We start from the raw sequence: 23,700 nt of genomic DNA, 5'->3' as shown, positions 1-23,700 counted from the left end.
AAACAATTTTCCAGCCATGCTGGACATCCTCATCAGATATGCCACCCTGTTCAATTAAGCTTTCGTGCCCCATGGGACTAGCTGTTAGGAACTTGAAACCACAGTGACAGTTACCATATTCCTCCACAGAGAAAGAATGCTGAATTGTCTTCCCAGAGGTCTTCTGTGCCACCACTGTGTAGGTCCCTTGCACAGGTTCAGAGGTGAGGTTGAAGAACAGCTGTACAAATCCCATCTCTAACTCTACCTGTGTCCACTGGTACAGACGATTTTTCTTTGGGTCCTACAGATAATGTGATCACAAGGAGATTGTGAGAACAATGGGAGTCTGCAACAAGATTTAGCAAAAGCAGTGAGGGGAGGGCCAGCCCCTGTGTTTCAGGAGACTGCAGGGGAGGAGCAGGGGGCACAAGTAGGGTTGTGTCTGGAGTCCAGAGCTGGATGACAGAGGAGCTGTAACCTGGGCCCAGGTACGTGGTAGTCACCATATGAGTTAGAGTGCTGTATATTTGAATTAATGTAATGGATCTGCTTAATACAAAAAATAAACAAGAATCATCTCGAGACAACTGTTTATTGAGTTGAGGTGCGATAGATGTGAACATGAATTAAATGTTTGTACATACCTCAATATACACCAGTGGAAACTAGAAAAAGAAGAATGGAAACAACATGTTTAGATGGAGTGCACACAACACAGTGAAATGACTAGGGCTGTGATCATGTCTCAAGGTAAAAGGTGTTCACCCAATAGGATGAGGAAAAAAGTTCCTGATATGGAACAACAGAACATTTTGAGGTACATTGGGCTGGGGTGGACAGGAGGGGCAATTCTTTTTCTCAGGCAGAAAAGACAACTGAAATTACTAGTTACTATCTCTGGATGATCTGCAAGACAATAAGAGCAGGTGTACACTGTGGTAGTGGCAGATTTGCTCACTGTTTACACCAGAATTGTTCACTTGCAGTTTGTCAAACCTTTGAAAGAATGCAGAAGGCTGCCTTATACAGAAATTTGACAACAGACCCCATTAAAAAGATCTGAGGTGACCCAGAAAATTCACAGCTATCCAAGTATACTGAGAGCTCTCCCCAGTTTCATCCTTTTTCTCACAATTGACTGAAGGCCAAATAACTTGAAAAAGGAAGTATTATACTTACCACTTCATTCAAGGGATGGAACTCTTCATCCAGAGAAACAATTCTAAACAGGACTGATGGAGAAAGGCAGAGAGTGAGGTTCCACAGTGCAGTCACCAACCAGTAAACACCAGTTACAAAAACAAATGGTATAACAGAGAACAGAGGTGTTCTCTTCTAAAGAAATTCCATTCACTAGAATGGTAAGTCATGCTAGGTCACCATCTAGGATGGGTACACGAATGAGAGGATGTTAAGAGCAAATTCATGGCAGTGTGAACATCGTACTGATCATGGACATCAGAATTTCACTAGTTGGGACCAAAGTTAAACTTAAGTTGCCTTTGTCTGCTTTGCAAGGACATATTTTTGTGCTGGAATTCATATGGGTCTTCTAATTTTGTTGTAACTAGACTGACTTCCTGGGAAGGATGAATGCAAGCAAGTTACTTCATCACTTGGCTGCAAGTTTGTGTCAGCTCTGGATGGAGAGAGTATTCAGTATCTCTTTTAGGACATTTGTTTCTATCCAAGCCAAATTTAGGAGATCAGCGGCCCAGAAGAAATAAATGGATTACATAACTCTCTCTGTCTTCATTGAACAAAATCAGCTGCCACTTTGAAAGCTATTTCATGACTTTGTTTGAATTTGGCCCTGTTCTCTATAGGACAAATATCCAGTCCTTCTCTGATTTTAATGCGGACCCTAAATGCAGGGAACACAACAACAGAGGCCCCAGTGACAGAAGGAGTGTGTGCAGGTGCCCTATACATGTGCATGCATCTTAAGATTCGCCAAATTGTTCCTATATGGAGCAATAAGTCGTAAGCCTCAGCCATGAAGTTGCAGTTCTGACCCCCACTGAAAGCAACTGATATCTGGCCAGCACAATTCGACAGCTTTAGTATAAAGTTTTGATTAAAAAGCAAATCTTCACTCCTTTCCTGGTACCTGTCTGTCCAGGCTTGTAGATGGGTTTGTCTGTCTGGACAAAGACCAAGCTCTCAGAATTCTGGACCAGCACCATCTTGCGGCTCCTGAACTGCAGGGTGGGCCCCTTCACTGTCACACTGAGAAATGTGCCTGGTAATGGGTTGTTTGATTTTGGAAGCTGGAAAGTAAGATGACAACTATATTACGGACCACCTTTGAAAGCTTCCTGAACTAAACTGGCTTTTGTGAAATAAGAGATCTTATAAAATCCTGATGGGCCCAACATAGACTTGAGAGGAACTATAATCAGGAACAAGAAACTGATCTTTATTTGTCCCATATTTCTACTCATTCCTTCTGCTGCATAGTGATTGTGTAAGTATTGTGCAGCAATGGAACTCCCAGCTCTAATACCCAATTTTAGGAAATTCTTACTTGCCTGGATCAAAACCTTTCCATCTGTTTCCTTTTAGCATTCACAAGCAGAATGGAATAGTCCCTCTTCTCTTTCAGATAATGTCCCTAGTCCTTGCAGAACATTTCCTTTTTCAAACCAGACATGCCAGACCACTATAACTCTCTCTCACAAGTGACAAAATCAGTCTTAAACCCACATCTGACAAACCAAGACACAAATGCCAATCTTTTCAGTGTCCTGAACACCAGTTCTTCAGTCTTCAGGCCAAAGACATAATCTTTGTTCTCACCTAAATGATCACCTTTCTTAGCTGCCTACAACTTGTTATAGTCCCTGGGTCTGTCGATTACATTAAGCTATAAATTTCCTTCTTTGCTGTCTTTTTCAGATACAGGCAATCACAGCTCCATGTTCTTACATTAGTTCAGCGTACACGAGGCAAAATGTATCTGAGGCCCAAAAGCTCTACTACAATTTGAAGGCACTCAAGTGACAAACTGTAGCTGTTGAAGGATGATGTGGAGAGCCATTTCACCAAACAGTCGTCAAGAGCGTCAATACTAAAACCACTTATTTCTCCTGGCCTCCTCCTCTCCTAGAGAGGTGGTGGCTTTCCAGGATTCAGCATCTCACATTCAGGTAACATATGAAGGAGACCTCAACAGTGAGAGGGTGTTGAGGATGTACAATAACAGATATACCTTTAGCCAAGGAGTAGGTGAACAACTACCAGTGTTACTCTGGTCATTACTTCTCAGTGCCTTTACAGTTTGTCCCTGTCACAAAGAATCATCCCACAAGGATGAGATACTCACAGAGAAAGGGATGCAGGTGAATACATCTCTCTCTGACACCACATCATCAATCAAGCTCCTGTTCTCCCCTTGATGCTCGAGTGTGGCACTCAGAGTAACAGACTCATTCAGGTGGGTCAGCTGAACACAGATTTTCTCACGAGAATCCGTGTGTATCACAAAGGGCAGTAGCACCAAATACTGCCTAGGAAGAGAGGAGACAGATAGGTCAGAGAGGCAGGAACAGGCAAGAGGATTTGTACATAAAGAACAAATAAATCAATCTGATAGCTTTACATAAAGAACAAATAAACCAATCTGATGACTACAGCCTTCACTGTACAAGGAGAGAGGTGCATTTGCTAGGAGTGTAACAAGATTTCCAGCATGTCTGTAACAGCCTGGGAAAGCAGAGAAGCCAGACTCAAATGTAAAATACCAGAGGAAATCCTCAATGAAAACATCTGGAATGGTTATGTTTATCCAGGTTATGGCACAACAGAAGCACTTCTACTTGGGACCCTGAATAAAGCCAGGAGAGGGAAAGTCAATTGTCACCTTTGCTAGACGCTGTTTGTAGGATTCAGGAGCCACACAAGTGCCAGTACCCAGTGAATAAATGCCATTGACTACATGCTTCAAAGCATCTGTAGCACTACTCTCATTCCTTACAGAGATTCGAAACTGCCACAGTGTGGTGCCAGATCTTAAGCAATAGCACTGGAGCAAATTTCAGATTTTTAGAGAAGCAAGCCTCTCTGTCTCAGCTCACCAGGGGATTCCCGCTGAGCCCTACGCAGCCTCCCTCACTCTGTCCCTCCCTTCCCAGTGAGGCAACTTGCCAGTGGTGTCGTGGTGCCCAGCACTGCATCTGGGAATCAAATTTGATCTGCCTAATGCCAGTTGTTCTCACTTTTTGGTGGGCAAGGACTGGCCTCTGGTGGGCATACCCAGAGCAGCGAGCAGATGGGAGAAGAGCCCTCAACACCTCAGCAGTAAGGCAGAGCATTCCCTTCAGCAGTAGGAGAGGCTCTGGTACTTTTATGTCCATCAGTGATCTGCAGGGAGAAAGCTCTGGTCGCTCTGACCCCAACCCCACTGTCTGTTTCCCCTGCATTTGATGAAAGCACAGCAGCACAGGCTTGCCCAGAAACCCACCTGCACAGTTTAAAGCTCTGTAATGGGTGAGGTACTCTGTGCTTTGTGAGGGAGGAAAAGACATTCCCAAAAAGCCAAAGGAGAAAGTCTTTGGGGTGTCAGGACCCCTCATACACTGCTCCTTCCATACATGTAGACATATGTACATAACACACACTCCCTTCACATACAAACAAGGCAAAAGGGGGTGAAGAAGGGATGTGGCACAATATATCTTCACAGACCTGAACAGTCACAGTCTTACAGTGCCACATGACCCTGGGTGAGAAAAGAATTTTCATTCCATTTGCTGAGTTGAAAAATGTTAATTAAAATATAGAGCCATTTCTGATCATCCCAGATCTGTTATTTGTTCCTTTTCTTCTCATTATCAATCAAGAAAACTACTCCCAGCTCCTGGGACTTTCACCTTGGTATTAGGGTACTCAAAATGAATTTTTGTAGGGTACCTAGGGAGAAGGATACCCAAAATGAAACCTTTCATTGTCCCTTCAAAACAGTCTCTCTCTCAAGAAGAAGCATTGTATAAACAGTTATAAAAAGTTGCCTTTCAAAAGAACCAATTTTCTGCAGAAAATTTTGTTGAAATCCTGTCAATTCACTGAAACAGCAAAGGTATTCTCATAGACCTTTCCCTCTTCCTTTTTTTGTTTGTTTTTTTTTTTGCCCTGAAGTTTTACTGATATCTCAGTTCCACATATTGTTTTGTGTCCCTCTGAAGCACTAGAGTTTCTGTTTGTAGAAGGCACTTTACCCAGTCCTTGTGTCTTTATTCCTGGGTAAAAGAAAGCACACAGAAGATAAGGGATAAAGCAATAGACACAGGAATACAACTCCAGTCTCCTGCCTGCCCAGAGACCCCCCTGCATAGCTTACGGCTCTGTGATGGGTGAGGTGTCTCCCGGAAGGATGAAGAGGAGAAGCAGGAAGATACTTGGCTTGATGAGCAGCCCATTCTTCCCCATGGTGCAGAGCAGGACGTGCTGAGTCAAGCAGACCCCCAGTGTGGTTGGGTGCTGCTTTTACTCCCCCTCTACTCTCCCAGTCAAGCCCTTTATAGTCTCCTTCACAAACAGCCCAGGGACTGGAGGAGATAAGGGCTGGGGGCCAGGGCTGATCCGGAAACAGGGAGAGGCAGTAAGGAGGAGTTGGAACTAGCAGCTCCAAGTCCGGGCAGAAGGCCAGGTGCTGGGGGAGAGAGGGAGGGGAGGGTTCCTGGCAGGCTGGAGCTGTGTCTCTTTTGGAGCAGGGCAGCACGCCATGCAAGATGAAAGGTGGTAGCTAGAGAAATAAAGGGCTAACAGCAGAGGATGAGGGCAAGGCCTCCATTTCTAGCAGGGCTCCCTGTATGGAGCTGGACACGGCACTGGTCATGGGGGCTGCTGGAGGAGAAGGCACTGTTTGATTTCCTTCAGACTGGGAGCAGGAGATTGAGCTAGGATTTGGGAAACAAGAGTGGGTGTGCCTAACCAGCATTTACGGGAAGGTTCTGAAAACAAGGAATTTAAACTGTAAAAACCTTCTCCCTCCACCCACTCTGTTCCCTTGTGATCTCCATTCCTGGTCCCATCAAAGCTAATGCCAGGAAAAGGGGCCAGAGAGTGCCTGAAACATCAAGTCATCTAAAATAATCTGGCCTTCACCCTGACAGAAACAGGGACAGTGACATGATGGGAAGCTGCCAAAAGTTCAACTCATTAACAGCATGTAACACATTAACCAGCTCCCCAGAGCAGCAGCTACCCCTACCCAGCAGAACATATGTGGCCTGGGTCTTACTTTCCCTGCACTGGTTGTTGTTTTGGGTCAAGTTATTGGTACATCTAGATCAAGTTGTTGCTGTTTGATGGAGTTGTCCTGGTTTAATTAGGTGAAAATCTATGTAATGCACTGTGATGGGCACTGTTGTATCACAGAGGGAAATAGGGTTTTTTGACCACTGTCTTTACTGTCTTTACATTGGTCTGCAATAGGAAGATCAATAACTCTGGTAATTATTACCCTTGTAAATGGCAGTAGAATATCTGCCTTACTTATATTTCTAATGCAAACTCCAAAGAATGGAGCTCTATGTTAGAGGATGTAAAGCATAATTTTCAGATTAAAAAGTGTGCAGGATAAAATGATTTTCTGACTGTCCTTCCCTTCTCCTACTATCATCATCAGAACTTTGGTAAGCTCAGGAACTTTGGAGTTAAGAAATTCAAGTGCAGTGCAATAACAAATCTTCATTACAGACTACATTCTGCCCTGCAGTGACCTGCATAGGAAACAAGAGGATAGTAGTGTCCAATTTCCTTGGGGACTGCAAAAAGACAGCCCAGATTTGTGCTCTTCCTTCTCCATCTGATGCCTAAAGGTCACTTTGCCTGCCCAAAAGAAATGTAACCCAGTAAAGTTTGCCTCACCCACAGAGAAGAGGATTTGCACATTTAGTGGTCAAAGCCTTTTTGAAGATTACAATTTACATTGGTTCAAACAGGTCAGGAGCTGGACTGATTGAACATAAACCCTACAGCAACAAGGTGCAGAAGTACACATGGCATAGGAATGCCTTTTGTCAAATAGCCAAACAGCTCACACTGCTCCCAAGCCAGCTCCTCATCATTAGGACCTTGGTCAAAAATGTGCTCTTGTAGCCAAAAACTGAAGAGAAATTATTTCAGTCCATTGAAAGGGACAAGTTTTCAAAGGCTTGAGAATCCCAGTGAGTACACTTAACATTCACAGATACCAAACTGCCCTCAAACTGCTTGGCCTCTATATCATTCCCAATAGTAACTTGGACCCCAGCAGCCTAATTTCAAGGGTCTCTGTATTGCCCATGTCATTTAGCTTGTAGGAGGTGGCACAGACAAGGCAGTGGCAATGAATTTTCCCACTCTTCCCTGCCATTTCTACTTGCTGTGAGTACAACTGAGAAAGCAAAGAGGCTTTCTGGATCTTTTTGGGTAGATTTTAAGTGCTTAAATCCTCAAGAAAACTCCCACAAGGTGTTGGCCTGTCCACAAGGAGAGTGTGGTTTAGTAGTGTCTTTCAGAGATTTCTCTCAGCAAATCTGAAGTTCTGTCATTTGACATAGCTCAAAGGTGCCCCAACTGTACAAAACCAGCATTAAGTATCCTGTATCTAAACCAAGAACCTTGTTTCATTCATTAATAGCATCACAGAAGTGTTGGTTGTAAGGGAGCTCTGGACATTATGTAGTCCGTCTTTTCACTTATACCAGGACTTCTGCCAATGCTGTCAGCTGTGACTTTGTCAAATCAGATATTAAAAACTTCCAAGGATGAAGAGCCTGCTATCTCTCTCATGATGTGTTCCTGCGTTGCGCTAATCTCTGGTGAAGATGTCTTTCCTTGTGTCCAGTCTGAACTCCCAAAGTTGCAGTGGCAGCCACTGCCCCACATTATATCCTCTGCCCCTACCAGGAAAATTCATGTTCTAACATCTTTGTAACTGCCCTTCAAGTATTTGTAGGTAGTTATTTAATCACTACAGCTTTCTCTTGGTCAGATTAAACAAGTCTTGCCTACCTTGTCACTCCCTGTAGCAATGAATTTTCCCGCTCCCCATGCTCTGACCAGTTTGACAGTCCTCCTTTGGACTACCTCCAGTTTCTCCATGTTCCTCTTGAACTGGGGGTCAGCACACCCGACAGAGTTCAAGTGCAGCCTTAAAAATGACATGGAGAATAAGGATTGTAACTTACCTCAATCTGCTAGTCATGCTCCTCCAGTATTCGTTCATGATGGCTTACAGAGTTCATACAAAAAGAACTTACTTCCAAGAAAATCAGTATGTATCAATCAACTATATCAACATGCTCTAGATAGAAGACTAAAAGCTCTGCCAAAGATACTTGTTCAACTGTTTTTCATGGAACTGAATATATGTGCTCCAAATTGCTTTAGTATTGCAAAAACTTGAACCCAGAGAGGTGCTACGTGCTTTGTTGAAAGTAAAATCCACAGCTAAAAATCCTTTCCCTTCAAAGACTGTTCAACTTTTGAGGCAACCTAATATATTTATTTATCTTACATTTCCTGCGCATCTCTTTGGGATGGGATTGAGACCCCACATTTGAAGAGCTAAAGATTAACGTATTAATATCTTAAAATAATAAATCATTATTATATAATAAATTATAATATGCCCTTCACCGTAAAATCCTAGGGGAAGCAAAGCTGTTCCATTATTGACAAGGTAAACTACGCAAGCTCAGAGACACGCTCACCTTGCCTACACGTCATGATAATATAAGAAGCTGCTTCTTCTCTGGGATTCTCTGGTAAAGTAAATATTAGCTTTCCTTCTGCAGATGCCACCACCATTTTGACAAAGTAGGCAAAGTCTCCATCACTATTTTGTAGGACCTCGTAACTTTCTAGTAGTCAGGGACAACCATCTTTTGATAGCTGAATGGATTTTAGCACAGACAAAATGACTCACCCAAAGTAACCCAGACAATCCCAGATGAAAAAAGGTTTTCACTTCCTAGTACACTGCGGTTTACTCAGGTCTTAATATTGCAGGCACACACATAAACAGACACACTCTTGCTGGAAACATTCCCACCTTAAGACTCTCAGCTCAGTAAACCCTATACGAGGCTCAGCAGATATCCACTTAGCTGAGTATGCTAAGATCCATATGTTTGTCTTCATCTGCCTTGACACTTTCATGTGTTACATCCTGTTAAGTAGATGGAAGATAATGCCACTGGTAGCTGGTAAGGATTTCCTTCCAATTAGAATAAAAATATGAAGCAAATGTAAACTGTATGGGGTCTGAATTGAAATGCTAAAGTTGGTTGTTGTACTTCTATGATTCTATGAATAAGATCTCCCCTCAGCCTTCTTTGCTTTAGAATAAACCATCCAGCTGTGTCAGTCTTTCCTCATAGATCCTGGAGATGTGCTCCAGTCCTTTCCTCATCTTTGTGGCCCTCTGTTGGACTCTCCAGTATGTCCATGTTTCTCTTGTACTGAGAAGCTCAGAACTGCACACAGTGCTCCCAGTGTGGCCTCCCCAGTGCTTAGTAGAGGTGAATGATCACCTCCCTCAACCTGTTGGCATTATTATGTCTAATGTGGCCCAGGACATTATTTGCCTCCTTTGCAGCAAGGGCACACTGCTGGTCACATTCATTCTGATGTTCAAAAGGATTCCCAGGTCATTTTTTGCAAAGCTTCCTTTCAAGTGGGTCAGTCCCATGGTGTACTGGTGCATGGAGCTGTTCCTTCCCAGCTCCAGGACTTTGACATTCTCCTTGTTGGACTTCACAAGGTTCCTGTCAGCCCATTTCTCCAGCCCGTCTTTGCCAGAACAAACACACACCTCAGAACATCCACCAGGAACCTGCTGCTCGCCAAGGCAAGGCTTAAGGCTTTCTGTTTGGGAAATCCCCACGGAAAGACTTCTGTGCACTATATCATATCTGCATAGTGAGGTGGATGTTCAGAGCAGCCCATGGTTGCTGCGTGTGCTTCAGAGGTCATTCATATGGGCTCAGCAGCCTGTATGTCAGTCAAACCTTCAGACTGGGTAATAGCAGTAACTTTGCATCAGGACCATCCACCATCAGGCAGTCCTTTCAGACTTACTGCTCTGACTGCAATTCTTGACCAAGGATAAATTGACAATAGTAAATTGAAATATAAATATATTACCATAAAGAGGATAAATTGGAAATTAATAAAATTTCTCTTCCTTTGTTGGAACAAAATCTCTGTGTGTAAAAAAGTTTTCCAGCTGTGCGGAAATGCAATCTACTGTCCAATCCTTAATATTCACTGTGGTTTTATGCTGTTCAAACTCTGAGCCTGGCTCTGCTCTATTTGAACTGAAAGTTCCTTTTATTAAGGATTTGTCCACTGCTTCCTCTCTCTGCAGTGTGAAAGTGCAGAAGTGGAGAGGAAAACAATTTCTTGGTTGATTCAGTTTCACGCAATTAACTGTATACCTTTGACTCCTGTGTCTTGACTAGTTTGGTTAAAGTTGGCCTATAAAACATGGCCTGCAACTAGTTCCTTCCAACAGAGAGAAGTAATGGCACAGGTACACGCTTTTGGTCCAGTGCAGTACTAGAGGTTTATTTTCTCTGCTGGATTTACAGAAGCTGTAGTTGCACTTCACCCTCTTTTCTCCCACTCATAGCACTGGGATGCAAAAGGAGAGGCTGCCACTGGGAAAATCTGTTTATATGTTTCTGCCAGTGAACATCAGGCTTCATTTTTCCAGTCCTTCTGATATCAGACAATGGAGATGCGGGGAATGGAAATGAAATCTGATCCTCAAAATTGAAGGAAAATTGATAGCTCACCCTCAAAGATCTGAAGACATCTGTTGTGATAAAGCTTTTGTTTGCTCTTACAGGACAAATAGGGAAAGACTAGGCCAGGGAATATGTCCAAGGTCTCACTTGGTTACAAACAGCAGCAATCTAACACATGTGGACTGAGAACAGATCTACCACTGAAGATAACTTACATTTATGGGCAAATCACCTTTGTGATGGTATGGAAAAGGCAAGTCATTGCTCTTGTGTGAAGCTTTGGTTTGCAGGACAATGATCAATTCATACCATTGATGAGATCGTTACGAGATGAAAATGTACATAGGATTTATCTAAGCGATTTCTCACAGATCCATGGAGCACGAAATTCACAGCTGGAGGCATGAAAACGACCTTTCATCAGGACAGCACAGTGTTGCACATGGCTGTTAGAGAGGACCCTGCAAGAGACACAGAACAGAAGTGAGATTGAGAGAAAATGCTGAGATTGTCTCCTGGAGGCAAGAAAGAAAAAACATTTGATTGTGAAGGGTGTAGCCCAGAGGAAATGAAAGAACCCAACCTCCAAAAGGCAGCTGTTAGAAAATAAAATGTACACTAAAGAACCCACCTTCCCGCTACTACCAAGTAATTTTGCCATTGTGGAACCTAAATCAGAATGAAACATAGACATGATGCCTTGCAGTGGCAGTGATATCCACCAGCATGAGAATGGCAGTGCTGAGTGTTTCATGGAAAGATGATCACCTCCAAGGAGTTTGTAAGAATGGAAAGCTGGATTTAAGCAGGGAACTAAATCGAGTGCCTAGAGTACTGACCTACTGACAATGAGATCTTGGGTGAGTTTCCTTGCTGGAGAGGCATTAGAAACTAACTGATTGCCTTAACTGCCATAAAAAGGAAAGGCCAGGCAAAGTCAATGGACCAAACCCTCATGCAAAATGCTGAGTTTTGTCCAAGTAGAGACTGAGCTGAAATTAAGGTTCTGATGTGGGTTGGCACCAGTGCAGCAGCAAAGGGCAGGGTCCTCACACCCAGTGACACCAGCACTTGACAGAATTGGTGCAAGGTGGCTAAACCTAGTAAAGCCATATGCCTTTCTGACTGAGCATCTGTGTGGGTGGTGCAGGTATATGAAATCTTTTGTCTGAGCAGCTGGAGGGAAGTAGGGAGTGCAATACTAATATTAGACCTGGTTTTCACAGGTACATGCCTTTACAAGGTGCAGGGCAGTAAAAAGCAGACCATGTTGAGCTTAGTGCAGTACAGGTGACAGGAAGAAGAAAATCTGCCCAGGAAGAAAGGTCCTGAGATCTGGAGTAGGAACTCTGGGTATTGTAGAACACCAGGCAATATGAATTAGCACTGTTGTTTTTAAAATAGAATGAAACTCACTTGGTGTAATTGGATATGGAGCCATCTTCCCAAATCCATCCAGAGCTTGTGCTGTTCCTCAATCCAATCCAGAAACATTCTGTTTGAATATGCTTGAACAGATCCTAGAAATGATGATGAATTACCAAGAGATTAATGACTAATGAAAGCCAAGCAGAGAATGGAGGTCAGGATAAGTAAAGAGAACAGAAAGCAAGATACATCCCTTTGCCTGATTGTTCCTTAAGTGGTTGACAATATGCTTACCCACACCTTCTATTCAGGAAGATCAGCCTTGCAAATCATGCCTGGAATAAAAACTATGTGTACATTCACAAGGAAGTAAGCATGCTTTCAGCGTCCTGGGGAGATTCTTCAAAGGACATTTCTCAGGGCAATATATATGAAACAACTGTTGTCGAATATGCAAGTTGAATATGAGTGCCCTGGCAGCCAGGAGAGCCAACCGCGTCCTGGGGGGGCATCAGGCAAAGCATCCCCAGCTGGTCGGGAGGGAGGTCATTGTTCCGCTCTGCTCTTCACTGGAGCAGCCTCACCTTGAGTCATGTGTGCAGTTTTGGGCATCGAAATATAAAAAAGGACATTAAGCTATTAGAGACATGTAGAGGAGGGCCGCAAGGTTGTTGAAGGGTCTGGAGAGGAAGCCATATGAGGAGCAGCTGATGTCACTTGGTTTGTTCAGCCTGAATGAGACTGATGGGAGACCTTATTGGAGCCTTCAACATCCTCACGAGGGGAAGTGGAGGGGATGGTACAGATCTTTTTGCTCTCATGACCAGTGACAGGACTCAAGGAAAAGGCATGAAGTTGAGTAGGGGGAGGTTTAGGTTAGATATCAGGAAAAGGTTTTTCACCCAAAGCATGGTTGGGCACTGGAACAGGCTCCCCAGGGAAGTGATCACAGCACCAAGCCTGTCTGAGTTCAAGAAGTCTCTGGACAGTGCTCTCAGGCACATGGTGTGATTCTTGGGGCTGTCCTGTGCAGAGCCAGGAGCTGGACTCAATGATCCTGATGGATCCCTTTCAACTCAGCATATTCTATGATTCTATGAACTGCACCTCAATCTCCTGGAGTTTCCTACACACTTTATGTAGGAATGTTTGCTATTAGAATTAATATTAACACTCTACCATGGAGCTAGCTAGCAAGCTAATACAAAGTATTAACAATTACAGGTAAAACCAGGGCAGGGCAGGAAGTGCAGGCACTGACAGATGCATAACAAACCCAGGAACAAAGCTCTTCAAATTTTATACAAACATTCCTCTTACTTTTTTTGCAATGTTCATTTCCTTTTGGCTAAATTTTAACTCTTGTTTATTGTTAAAAGGTGAAGCCTGCAACAGAAACTTAGCCCTGAAGTAAATCCCCTGCCCCTCCCTTCCCTCCAAAAAAAATAAAAGACAAAGCCAGGAGAGATAAGTTTTTCTTGTCCACCTTTACAATGAAACCAAAGAACAGCAACCTTTCAGTTGTATGGCTGGGCTCCATCCTTATCTCCTGCTGCCATAACAAAGCTTCAGAGAAGACATCTTCACAGAGAAGCATTAACAAAGCTAACTTGGTAAAGTTGTGGGAATAGGAGCAGCTTGAGGAACTACTTGAGTGTTGCTGGTGGTTTGGAGGTGACCGCGCTTCCCTGGCACACAGAGGTGGAGCAATCATAGTCCTTGCAGCATAAGGCATGGATAGCTAGGAAAATCTCACTTAGATGGGTAAGTCTGAGCAGGGATAATGGGTAACACTCAAGCAGCAGAGATGGTAGTAAGAAAGCAGACAGACCAGGGAGGCTTTTTTTATGCACAAAAACGGGTAACCTGAGGAAGATGCCTACTTCTTAAGGAGTCTGGATTTGTCTAAGCAAATGTGAAAGCCTGGTACATACTCCCAGTCAAGCAGAGACCTGGCTTTTTAAGCCCCCACAGAACATCATACAATGCAACTTCTGTCCAGGGACTGGAAGCTGTCCACGTTCATTGGACCCAAGCTAATAAGCCCTGGTTTGCGCAAAACCAGATCAAGGCTTCTGCTCTACTTAAGCAGATGTGCCTCAGTGCCCCAGTAACCAGCACTACCCCTTTCTTTAGTGACCATACATGCCCTGCCCGCAGTGGGCACCTGCAGAGGAACAGCTGGTTCCTCCTTTCACCAGCACAACTGAGGTATTTTGGCAGAGACGGGAAGTAAGCACTGAAAACAGATTGAGAAAGAAATATCCATGCATGAACACGGGGAATGGGATGGGTCACTGAGCAGGAGGAGCTGGAGCAGTTGCAGGGAGGAGAAGCACAGCTTTTGAAAAGGAAGCATTCCTTGAGAGTGGGGATGTACTACTGGTTTGTGAGCGATGAGTACGTGACTGCCTAGTGTCACAGTCATTTCCTGTACTCACTCAATCAGCCTTATTGAGGATAGGAGGGGAGGTGGAGAGGAGCAGTGGAAAAGGTTGTCTCCTAACATTCTTCATAGGATGATTCTGAGTAGCTGACAGTGACCCTCATGTCCCCCTTCTCCCCTTTGCTTCTCTGCTTCCTGCAAACTTCTAAGGTGTATACTGAAACTGGCAGTGCACTGTTATCAATTATAAGTCCTTCCTCTCATTTAAAGCCAAAATATTGCTGAAGTGACAACACTGCTTGGATGTCAGTCACTTAGTATCTGCAAGGAAATGGGAGATCCTCAAAGACTAAGAAAATCATTACCATTTCCCAGGTATCACTGATGACCAGGAGGTGAGCTCCCTGTGACCAGCAAGATACCTGGCTGGAATTCCAGTCCTTCTCCTCCTTGGAGAAGGAGTAGCAGCTCCCTCTGTAGGCCACCCACTCTTCAGGGCAGTGTGGGTAGGATCCATCTGTAAAAGAAGTCAAAATATTAGCTTTTCTCTATCATTAACCAACAGAAATACATTTATCAGCAAGGACCTACTGAAAAGCAACTCTTCTGGACAGTTGCAATGCAGAAAACACAAGCATCTGAAAATAACAATGCACAAACACAGATTCTCTGTGCAATTTCCAAATCTTCTTACAATAGTCACGTGCACTCTGATGTTGGTGCAAGCACATGCTTGCACCCCCCCACACACACACCCACCCACCCCAGGTTTCCACTGAACTACTCAGACATCCAATAACTAAAATTGGCTATCTGAAAGCAGAGTACACTCTGTGGGTACACTGTGATTATGCCACACATCAGGTGAATGGATTTTAAGCAGATAACAGTAGGCTCCTCCTCATGGTCTAGCACCTTCTGCATGCATGCAGAAGTGTAACGGACCTTACACATTTGTTCTACAGTTTAACACTGCACTTACAGCTGGCAAGTCTACAAAAACTTTACAATATGTTTCACTGTTCTTTGCCACAGAATTTGAAATGGGTTGCCTGGGGTCTGCACAAGGAATAAATTCTTCAAAATATTCTGGATAGGCAGTGGGTACATAAGGCTGGTAGAAACCTAGAATAGCTTCTGGTTTAACCCCGTATAATGGAGTACTTAGATGAGTCTCCAGTCCTTTGCTTTTGTTGCTCATTCTCAGTAATGCCTTGTTGCACTTACTCATCTTCCAAATCAAAGCAATCACTAGGGAGGTGCTCAATATCCCAAAGCCTATAGCCAAGCCCAGCACAGCCGCTGACCACAGATGGGGAGCTGTAAAAGAGAAAAGAAATCACAGTGAGCAGGAGACACATGAAAACTGACCATGGTTTTACATAGTTTGCTTTGTCCAGCGCATTTCCGTAAAGAATTGAACTCTTTAGAGCAACACTGTCTACACTCTGCACATGGCTGACATCACTGCTGCTGCCCAGCCTACCTGGGGTCTCCCCATGTCCCTGCCCACTGGCCCAGGGTCCCACTTCAGCTGGGCTTGGGGCAATCAGTCCCTGCCTGAGCTTCTCAGGAGGTGCCCATCTCCAGATCAGCCACAGCTCTGCCCCTTCCTGGCCACAGAGACAGCTGGTCCGACCCCTGTGGTGGCTGACCCCAGAAGAGGAAGCACCTACCACAAGTCAGCTGGAGCCCCCCAGGCACCATGTGGAGCCTTGTGCTGGCAGGAGCCTCCCAACAAACCGGCTCCTGCCTCAGCATTGAAGTTTGGGGTGGAAACACAGAGCTGTATTGCTACAGCCACCATGTTCAAGCTTAAATGTAAGAAGAAACCCAAAGCTTTTCCCCTAGTTCTTTCAGCAACAGTAACAGGTTTAATCTTAGCATCCTGTTCACAGGCTTAGGCACATGGTCGTGTTACATCTTCCCAGGATACTCCCAAGTCAGTTCTATGTTCTCATCTGCCTCTTCCATGGTGGGGTGGCAGGGTGGGAGAGCCAGCCTTGAAGACCTTGGAATGTCTGTCCCTCCACAATTTCACCACCACCACCTGCTGTTCAATTGCTACCAGTGGCAGAGGGTGAGTCCTTGGGGCAGCCTCCACTGTAGTCCAGCACAGCTTCCTTTCAAAGGGCTGGTCAGGACTGACATGTAGAGATCTATGAGAAATAAATAATCTGGTTTTATTATAAGCAAATGAATTTAGTGGAAAACAGAAAGGGGTGGGGTTTTCTTTTTTTTCATTTAATTCCAAGAGGTTTTTTAGGCGTATCGTAAAAGCTGTAAGGTGGAAGGTCCTGTCTGGGCCTGACGCCAGGGAACCTTTGTGGCCGGGAATAGGGAAAAGTATAAAAATAAAAATAAAAGTATAAAAATAAAAAACCACACCCTCTGTGGTGTGGTTACCCGTTGTGTGCGGAGAGACCCCCCTGCACAACGTACGGGGGGATACGTCACAAATCAATCAAGAGGGAGGGTAACACCCCCTCCTGAGTCCAAGAAATTACCTTTTAAGGTAAAAAACCTGGAAATCACTGAATATGTAACAGCTTATGTAACCAAGAGAATACAAAAGGCGTGTGTTTCAAATGGCTGGTGTGCTTCTAGGCCTATGCGACTTAGGATTGCACCCAGCACTGCAATAAAGAACTTCTTGCTGCATTTTTCCTTGTCCTGCAGGTATTTTTGCCATTTTCTCAAACTGAAAGCAAGGATTTTTCCTACAGATCTGCTCTTGTCCAGCAGGACATGTTAACCTCCAGGCTGCATGTTGCTTTCCCGTTGTCATCTCCTGCAGCTGTGTTTGACCTGAGAGGCATTCACTTTCCATAAAACATTTGAAATCCCACCACTAAAATCTCCTCTCACCCCAACTGAGGAGAGGATGACACGGCCACAGATAAATTCCAGGGGAGTTTGGTTTGCTTGTTTTATTAATCTCAATATGATAGCAGCACAGACAACAGGACTTTCGAAGTTAAAGCAGTAAATGTGCAGTTAACTTATGTACTACATCCTGCTCTTGTGATGCTCCAGAGCCTTCTACCCAAATCCAGCAACAAAGTCCCCATTGGATCTCATGAAATTTGAGGTGCTTCTCTCTTGGTCATGTCACAAGACCCAAAGAAACACACTTGATCTCTTGGTGGAGGCTGAAAACAAACGTACATCACGTATCAAGAATAGCATGGGAAAGACAAAGAAAGCCAGCACTAAAAGAGAGGGGAAAGGGACTTCACTTAAAAAACAAGAATGCGTCCTTTAAACGCTGGAAGCTTTGTCAAATACAGAAAGTAGACCAAATCAGTAAATTAATAAATAGTAATTCATTTTGATCTTGAGCAGTTTGCAGGCTCACTAATGTTAAGGTCATTTTCTCATTTTTAGCAATATATTAGACCTGCAATTTTGGCTAGAAGAAGTTTCTAAGGTAACAAGGGAGAGCATGAGGGAGTTTTGTTGTAAGCGTCATTCTTTTGGTATAAAGATCTTTTCTAAGATAAAGGTTTTGTCATGTTTCCTGAAGCTTTTAGGGCTTCTAGTTGCCCAATCATAGTTTAAAAAATTACAACATTTCTTATTTTGTAAACTCATTATTAAATAACAAAACCCCACCCCTTTTCAGTTACAAAATACAGAAAGACTTTTCAGTTACAAGTAGTCCTTGGCTTCACACAAGGAGATAATGGGAGAATTGAAGGACTTGGACTGAGTCTGGAACTTGAACTGAGTCTGGAACTTGAACTTTGACTCTGCTCTCTATTCCTCTTGTAAGGTCATGTTTGTATCTCTGGTGACTTGGGTTTTGTCATCAGAATAAGCCTCAAGAGAATGTCAGCCTAAGGATAACAGATAGGGTGGAGATTCTTCTCTGCAGATTGCAACTGAAAACTATGTAAAAGGGGATAAATATCTGTTGAAACATATCTCTTGGTTCTGAGGTCATATTTCTGAGGATTTGCACTTGTTTTCCTTCCTCTCTTGCCTCTCCAAAGAAGCTATCTCCTGGATCAGTCAGATAACTGTTAACTGATTTTAGGGAAAACTACTGCCAGGACAAGGCTGGGATGACAGTCTGTGAAACAGTTAATCCTTAAATGTCAGCACCGAGAGCTGGTGCCTCTCGGCAATGAATAGAGCAGCTCTCTATTGTTTTAGACCAACTGCAGAAAAAAGGAAATGACAAACACATCACCCAGGCTAACACTGTCTTAAGTGACTACTGGACTGACATTTTAGTACTGCAGCACATCTAAGACTCTCTGGAAGCCAAACAGAAGACACAACCAGGGCAACTCTTTGTTTTTGAGGAGTTCATAAGAGCCAAAACCTGTTTGTTTAATCAGATGACTGAGCTATACGTCCGTGATAGTGTGCCACAGAGATGACTACAAAGTCAGCAAGGGTGTGCATTTGAACAGAGAAAAAACGCCTGAGAGTATGCCTCTCAAAAGTGATGGAGGCAGGGACAGAGTTGAATATAAAGATCTTCTAAAGAAAGGTACTTGAACTGAGCTCCTTAGGGACCCTTTGCATGCTGAAGAGAGCTGAGAAATAATCAAATAACACACACAGAAAGTGTGTTCAAAGATCAGCTTCCTTATTTTAGGCTCTCTGACTTTAGCTCAAAAAGATGAGGGTACACAAAAGACTGTAAAAAGGAGGAATATTAAAAAGAAAAATGCAAACATCTCAAGAGATGTCACTGTGTTTTCAGATGAAACCACGTGCAAAAGCAAGACTGCTTCCCAGGCAGATCAAATGTGAGTACTAGAGAGAAACTTGGGGGTTTCTGTGCTGGCTTTGTTTCCATAGCACAGCAAGTGACCAGGCAGCAGTAACCACCACAGGTATATGCAGTTATTCTGATCAGAGCATAGAAATCTTGTATCCCACAGTAAGAGCCCCTCTGCTGTAACAACTGTAAAAAAAATTAAGGTGAACCATCAGTGTTGCAGCCAATGCAACACAACTCATCTGAAGTACACAGGCATTTCATAGAATCATAGAACAGTTTGGGTTGGAAAGGACCTTAAGATCATCCAGTTCCAACCCCTTCAATATTTTGCAAGGAGACACTTACAAAGAATGACCATCAGTACAAAATCTCACTCTTCCAAGGTGGCATTTCTCAACTAAGCAGCCAGAGGCATTGCTCAATGCGACACTGACAAGGCCTATCAGGGGTAAGTAATGGAGGGAAAATAAGGGAAGAAAAAATTTAAGGAAAGCACTAAGAAAATCTTCCTGATAGTAAGATGCCCTGCAGAACTGTCTCAAGACAAAAGCTGAAAACTTGCTCACTGGGAGATATATAAAACTAGAACACAGAAAACAAAAAAAATCTATTACAAAAGAATCCTGAATAGCCCCAGGGGAGAGAGGCTGGATGATATCATATGCCTTCTCTCTCTGATCTCTGATTACCATATGCCTCTAATTTATCTGTATTCACATCTTGCCTGTCCTTCAAAGAACTATTGCTCACAATCTCTTATAGCTGACAAGCAGACAACCTTAAACCTCTTGAGGACAAAAGGATGCCTGGGTTGAATGCCCAGGCGTAGACACTGAAAGAGGTCTGACACAGAGAGGGAGGGGGACAATGCTGGGTCTCTAACCCATCAGCTTTTTTCACATTAAAATATTCACAGTAATTTTAGAACCAAAGCAACAGCACCCTAAGCTGGCACTCCGAATCAGTGGCCAGCTCAGAGGGTTTCTATTAGATCTTGCTTGCACTCAAAACAAAATCTTTTGTTGACTGACCTCACCTGGCTTTCTTACCTCTTTTTTCCTGTGAAGCTTTGGCCCTTGGCGGAGAAGCCTGAGAGAATCTGACAGAAGTATACGTTACCTCCTCACTCATGTCAGCTGCAGAAGTTTCTGATCTGCTTCCCTCCATGCCAAAGCAAAGAGTGAGCACAAGATGTTTCGATCAGGCTGTTGAACAACAGGGCTCGACGCCTGCAAAACAGGAAACCTGAGGCTATATTCAAAAGACAAGTAATGTGAAGTTGCAGCCTCCATCTCCAGCTGCTCAAGACAACCAAATTTACAATAGAATGGAAAGCAGTGTTACTGCAGTAACTTCCATTTCCTAATCTGATGAAGGATGTTTTAAGAATAACTGCTGGTGGAAAAGGTGATTAATCACCAAGCTCATGAGTATTTTAATTGTTCCCAATGCAAGAGGGCATGGTTACACTGATGCAGTAACTGGGAGGATGTGCGCTGCTCTGAGGAGCTTCCTCTCAGAGTCAGAAGCAGGTGGATAATGAGAGCACAAGCTAAGAAGGTGAATAGATGTACACAAGATGAAAAGTACGATAAGCAATGGCTATGGCAAACTGGCAGCCCAGCTGCTGTCAAAAGGGAAGTAGAGGTGGACAGTATGGGTTTTAGAAGGAAGTCTTATAAGCTCTCGACACGTCTACTAGGAACTCTTTCTACACCAAACACCAGTGTGAATATGCTCGTGACACAAGGCAGACACTGACAGCTGGCATCCCTCAAGGCTCTCTGAGTCAACACCTTAACAGCATCAGTATGAGAGAGATATGGACATGCTGGAGAGAGTCTAGCAAAGAGCCACAAAGATGATGGACTGCAGCACCTCTTCTATGAGGAAAGGCTGAGAGAGCTGGGACTGTTTAGCCTGAAGAAGAGACATCTTGGAGAGGATCTAATTAATGTATATAAATTCCTGAAGGTTACAAGAAGAGTCAAAATCTTTTTAATGGTGCCCAGTGACAGGACAAGAAGCAATGGGCACAAACTGAAACACAGAAGGTCTTCTCTCTGAACATCAGGAAACGCCTTTTTACTGTGAGGGTGATTGAACACTGACAGAAGTTGGCCAGAAAGGTTGAGGTGTCTCCCTCAATAGAGAGTTGTCTGGACACAGTAGGTGGACCAGGTTGTAGATGGCCTGTCTTGAGCAGGGGGTTGGACAAAAAGACCTTGAGAGATCCCTTCCCAATGCAATCATTTTGTGACTCCGTGGTCAGCAATAACAAGAAAGGATACTTTTCTTTTGAAGTACTGACCATTGATGAGAATAATTCAAGTTGCACCAGAGGAGGTTTAGATTGGATGTTGGGAAAAATTTCTTCACCAAAAGGATTATCAAGCACTGAGACAGCTGCCCGGGGAAGTGGTTGCATGGCTATCCCTGAAAGTTTTTAAAAAAGATGCAGATGTGAAGCTTAGGGACATGGTTTAGTGGTGGGCTTGGCAGTGTCAGGTTAATGGTTGAACTCAATGATCTTAAGGATCTTTTCCAGTCTAAAAGATTCTTTGATTCTATGGTGGGGACTACTGATGCTTCTAGCATCCTGAGAAACCTCTTAGCTGCATAGTTGGCTGATTTTTGTTTTAATCCAGATTCTGATCCTTTTCATTTCATGCTCAGAATGAGGATGTTTGCCAGGCTCAGGGTGCACATCTTCAGCACAGTACATGTAATTTACCAGAATTGTTTGAGCATTCTCAAGTAAGTAGTTGAGATGACTGCTATTCCCAACAGGGATGATTGTTATGTGTCCTGGTGACATGCTCTAAATTTGAGAAATGATTACACGGGAGGATGCTTAGTTTGATACAGTATTGTGGCCAATTTGTTACAATGCACATGTCTAGGAAGGCATGAATTGGATATTTCTGCAAATTTCTCCACTTGCCCCTAAGGGTGGCATGTAGCACCCACAAAATTCCTTGCAATCATGGGTAGAGCCTGTAGACAGCAAGATAGGGAGTCTGTGCTTGAAGGGAAACGGAAGGCAGAAGACAGAAGGAAGAGGAAGAAAGTCTTTCCTGAATGCTTTGAGTGGATAATACAGAAGTCTAAAGAGAGCTCTCAAGCCCAGAGTGCTACTACACTCGCAAGGACAACTTAGCTGGGAATACAATCTGTGTGGCTGAAAAGAAGCCAACAGGATTCAGACAGAGCCTAAGTGCCCAGACCAAGGGGAAAAGGCCCTACAGCTGCCTACAGGGCCAGAGTGACCATAAAGACAGCGCTATTTGTGAAGAACTGGAGAACTAAAGGCTGGCAAGAAAGAATTAAGAGCTCTGTTTTGATGTGGTTTACCATTTTTTCTCAAATATCAGCAGTAAGTTGAATTCTTAGTTTCAACAGGAAGTAGAGAGGGAACAGTCACACCGTAGGAGGTGGGCAGGCAACACACAGTTAATAGCTAAGTGTGAATAAATAAGTCTGACTTTTGCAGCTGTGCCATACTCCCAGTGGAATCACAGCAGGACTAAATCAAGCAGTTTTTCAGGAGCCAACAACGCCCCCAGTTCTTCACTGCTGAAGCAGCATACCATGGGGAAATCTCTCAAACCTCTCTCAAACAAGTGGCTTCTCTAGCATGTTGATAAGTTCACTAAACAACACATTTCTTTCTTAAGTAAAAGATGCAAAAGCCTCAGAACTCTGACAAGGAACAACTGTCCCTTCCAGCAACAGACCCCTGGAAAGTGAACTCTCTTATCATTGCAGTGGGAGCATGACTTAAGGAGATAAATGTCCTTTAAATGGGCCAGTCTCAAATAATTTATAGCTTTATGAATCACACCCAAGATGCTCAAGTCCACCACCCTTGTGCACTATCAGCTGGACCTGGAATTCCTCTGCAGTGGCAAAACTTGAAGGAGCTGGGAGAGACACCTTCATTCCAAAGTATAACAAAACATGGACGTACTGGAACGAGTCTACCAGAGAGATACGAAGTGGGGACAAAATCAGAAGGATCGAGGACACAAAGCAGTTTTGTGAACTGGTCTAGACCCCTCGCTCGTTTAACACTCTGGAGGCAGCCGGCGGGGATGGCAAAGCCCCAGGACAAACTGCTGGACCACCACTGCCTCCGGCAGCGGGAGTGAGGGGAGCGCTGTCGCCGGGAAGCCTGCCTGCTGCTGTACCGGAGATAGAAGAGGGAAGAGCGCGACTTCCAGCTGGGAAAGCCACAACGCACTTGAATGAGGTGACTTCCAGCCGGCAGCCCGGCGACCATCACCCCGTAGGACTGCGTCTCACCGCCTCTCACCGACCCCTCTCCCTCCCACTGCCTCCAAAGGGCCGCCCCGCCCCCCCGAGGACTCGCCCTTTCCGCCGGCCCTCGCAGCTCATTGAACGGGAAGCGAGGGGAGGCGGGGGCCCCGGCCCGGCCCGGCCCCGCCCATTGGATGGAGGAGGGAAGTGGGCGGGGCCCGGCGCAG

General features: G+C 44.2%; 2 protein-coding genes across 2 annotated transcripts in view; both read right to left on the bottom strand.

The window, feature by feature from the left end:
- LOC135409376 (alpha-2-macroglobulin-like) overlaps positions 1-5,553 on the bottom strand; it is a 30,017-nt gene extending 24,464 nt beyond the window's left edge. The window contains exons 1-6 of the mRNA XM_064644802.1: positions 5,321-5,553; positions 3,308-3,491; positions 2,093-2,252; positions 1,162-1,214; positions 627-647; positions 115-283 (exon numbers count right to left, since the gene is read on the bottom strand). Coding sequence (XP_064500872.1) covers positions 115-283; positions 627-647; positions 1,162-1,214; positions 2,093-2,252; positions 3,308-3,491; positions 5,321-5,409 — 676 coding nt within the window. The 5' untranslated portion in view covers positions 5,410-5,553. The remainder of the gene's footprint in view (positions 1-114; positions 284-626; positions 648-1,161; positions 1,215-2,092; positions 2,253-3,307; positions 3,492-5,320) is intronic.
- A 2,795-nt stretch (positions 5,554-8,348) lies between these two features.
- LOC135409384 (killer cell lectin-like receptor subfamily G member 1) lies at positions 8,349-23,580 on the bottom strand. The gene is made up of 6 exons (XM_064644823.1): positions 23,457-23,580; positions 20,263-20,442; positions 15,703-15,795; positions 14,841-14,992; positions 12,138-12,241; positions 8,349-11,182 (listed from the first exon to the last, which is right to left on the bottom strand). Exons 2-6 carry the CDS (start codon positions 20,378-20,380, stop codon positions 11,071-11,073), a joined length of 579 nt encoding a protein of 192 aa, XP_064500893.1. The 5' UTR covers positions 20,381-20,442; positions 23,457-23,580; the 3' UTR covers positions 8,349-11,070.
- Positions 23,581-23,700: the final 120 nt, after the last annotated feature.

This window comes from Pseudopipra pipra, chromosome 2 (genome assembly GCF_036250125.1).
Source record: "Pseudopipra pipra isolate bDixPip1 chromosome 2, bDixPip1.hap1, whole genome shotgun sequence".
In the NCBI taxonomy this organism is placed as follows: Eukaryota; Metazoa; Chordata; class Aves; order Passeriformes; family Pipridae; genus Pseudopipra; species Pseudopipra pipra.
The sequence above is the reverse complement of the archived record's forward strand: the minus strand, read 5'-3'. Positions and strand labels throughout refer to the sequence as shown.

What these genes read in the sequence shown, in the direction of transcription:
- LOC135409384 (XM_064644823.1), bottom strand. Translation starts at nt 20,380, where the DNA reads ATGGAGGGAAGCAGATCAGAAACTTCTGCAGCTGACATGAGTGAGGAG. An exon ending in TCAGTGATACCTGGGAAATG is followed by an intron (nt 12,242 to 14,840) that starts GTAATGATTTTC and finishes CATCATTTCTAG; the next exon opens with GATCTGTTCAAGCATATTCA. An exon ending in TCCATATCCAATTACACCAA is followed by an intron (nt 11,183 to 12,137) that starts GTGAGTTTCATT and finishes TGTCTCTTGCAG; the next exon opens with GGTCCTCTCTAACAGCCATG.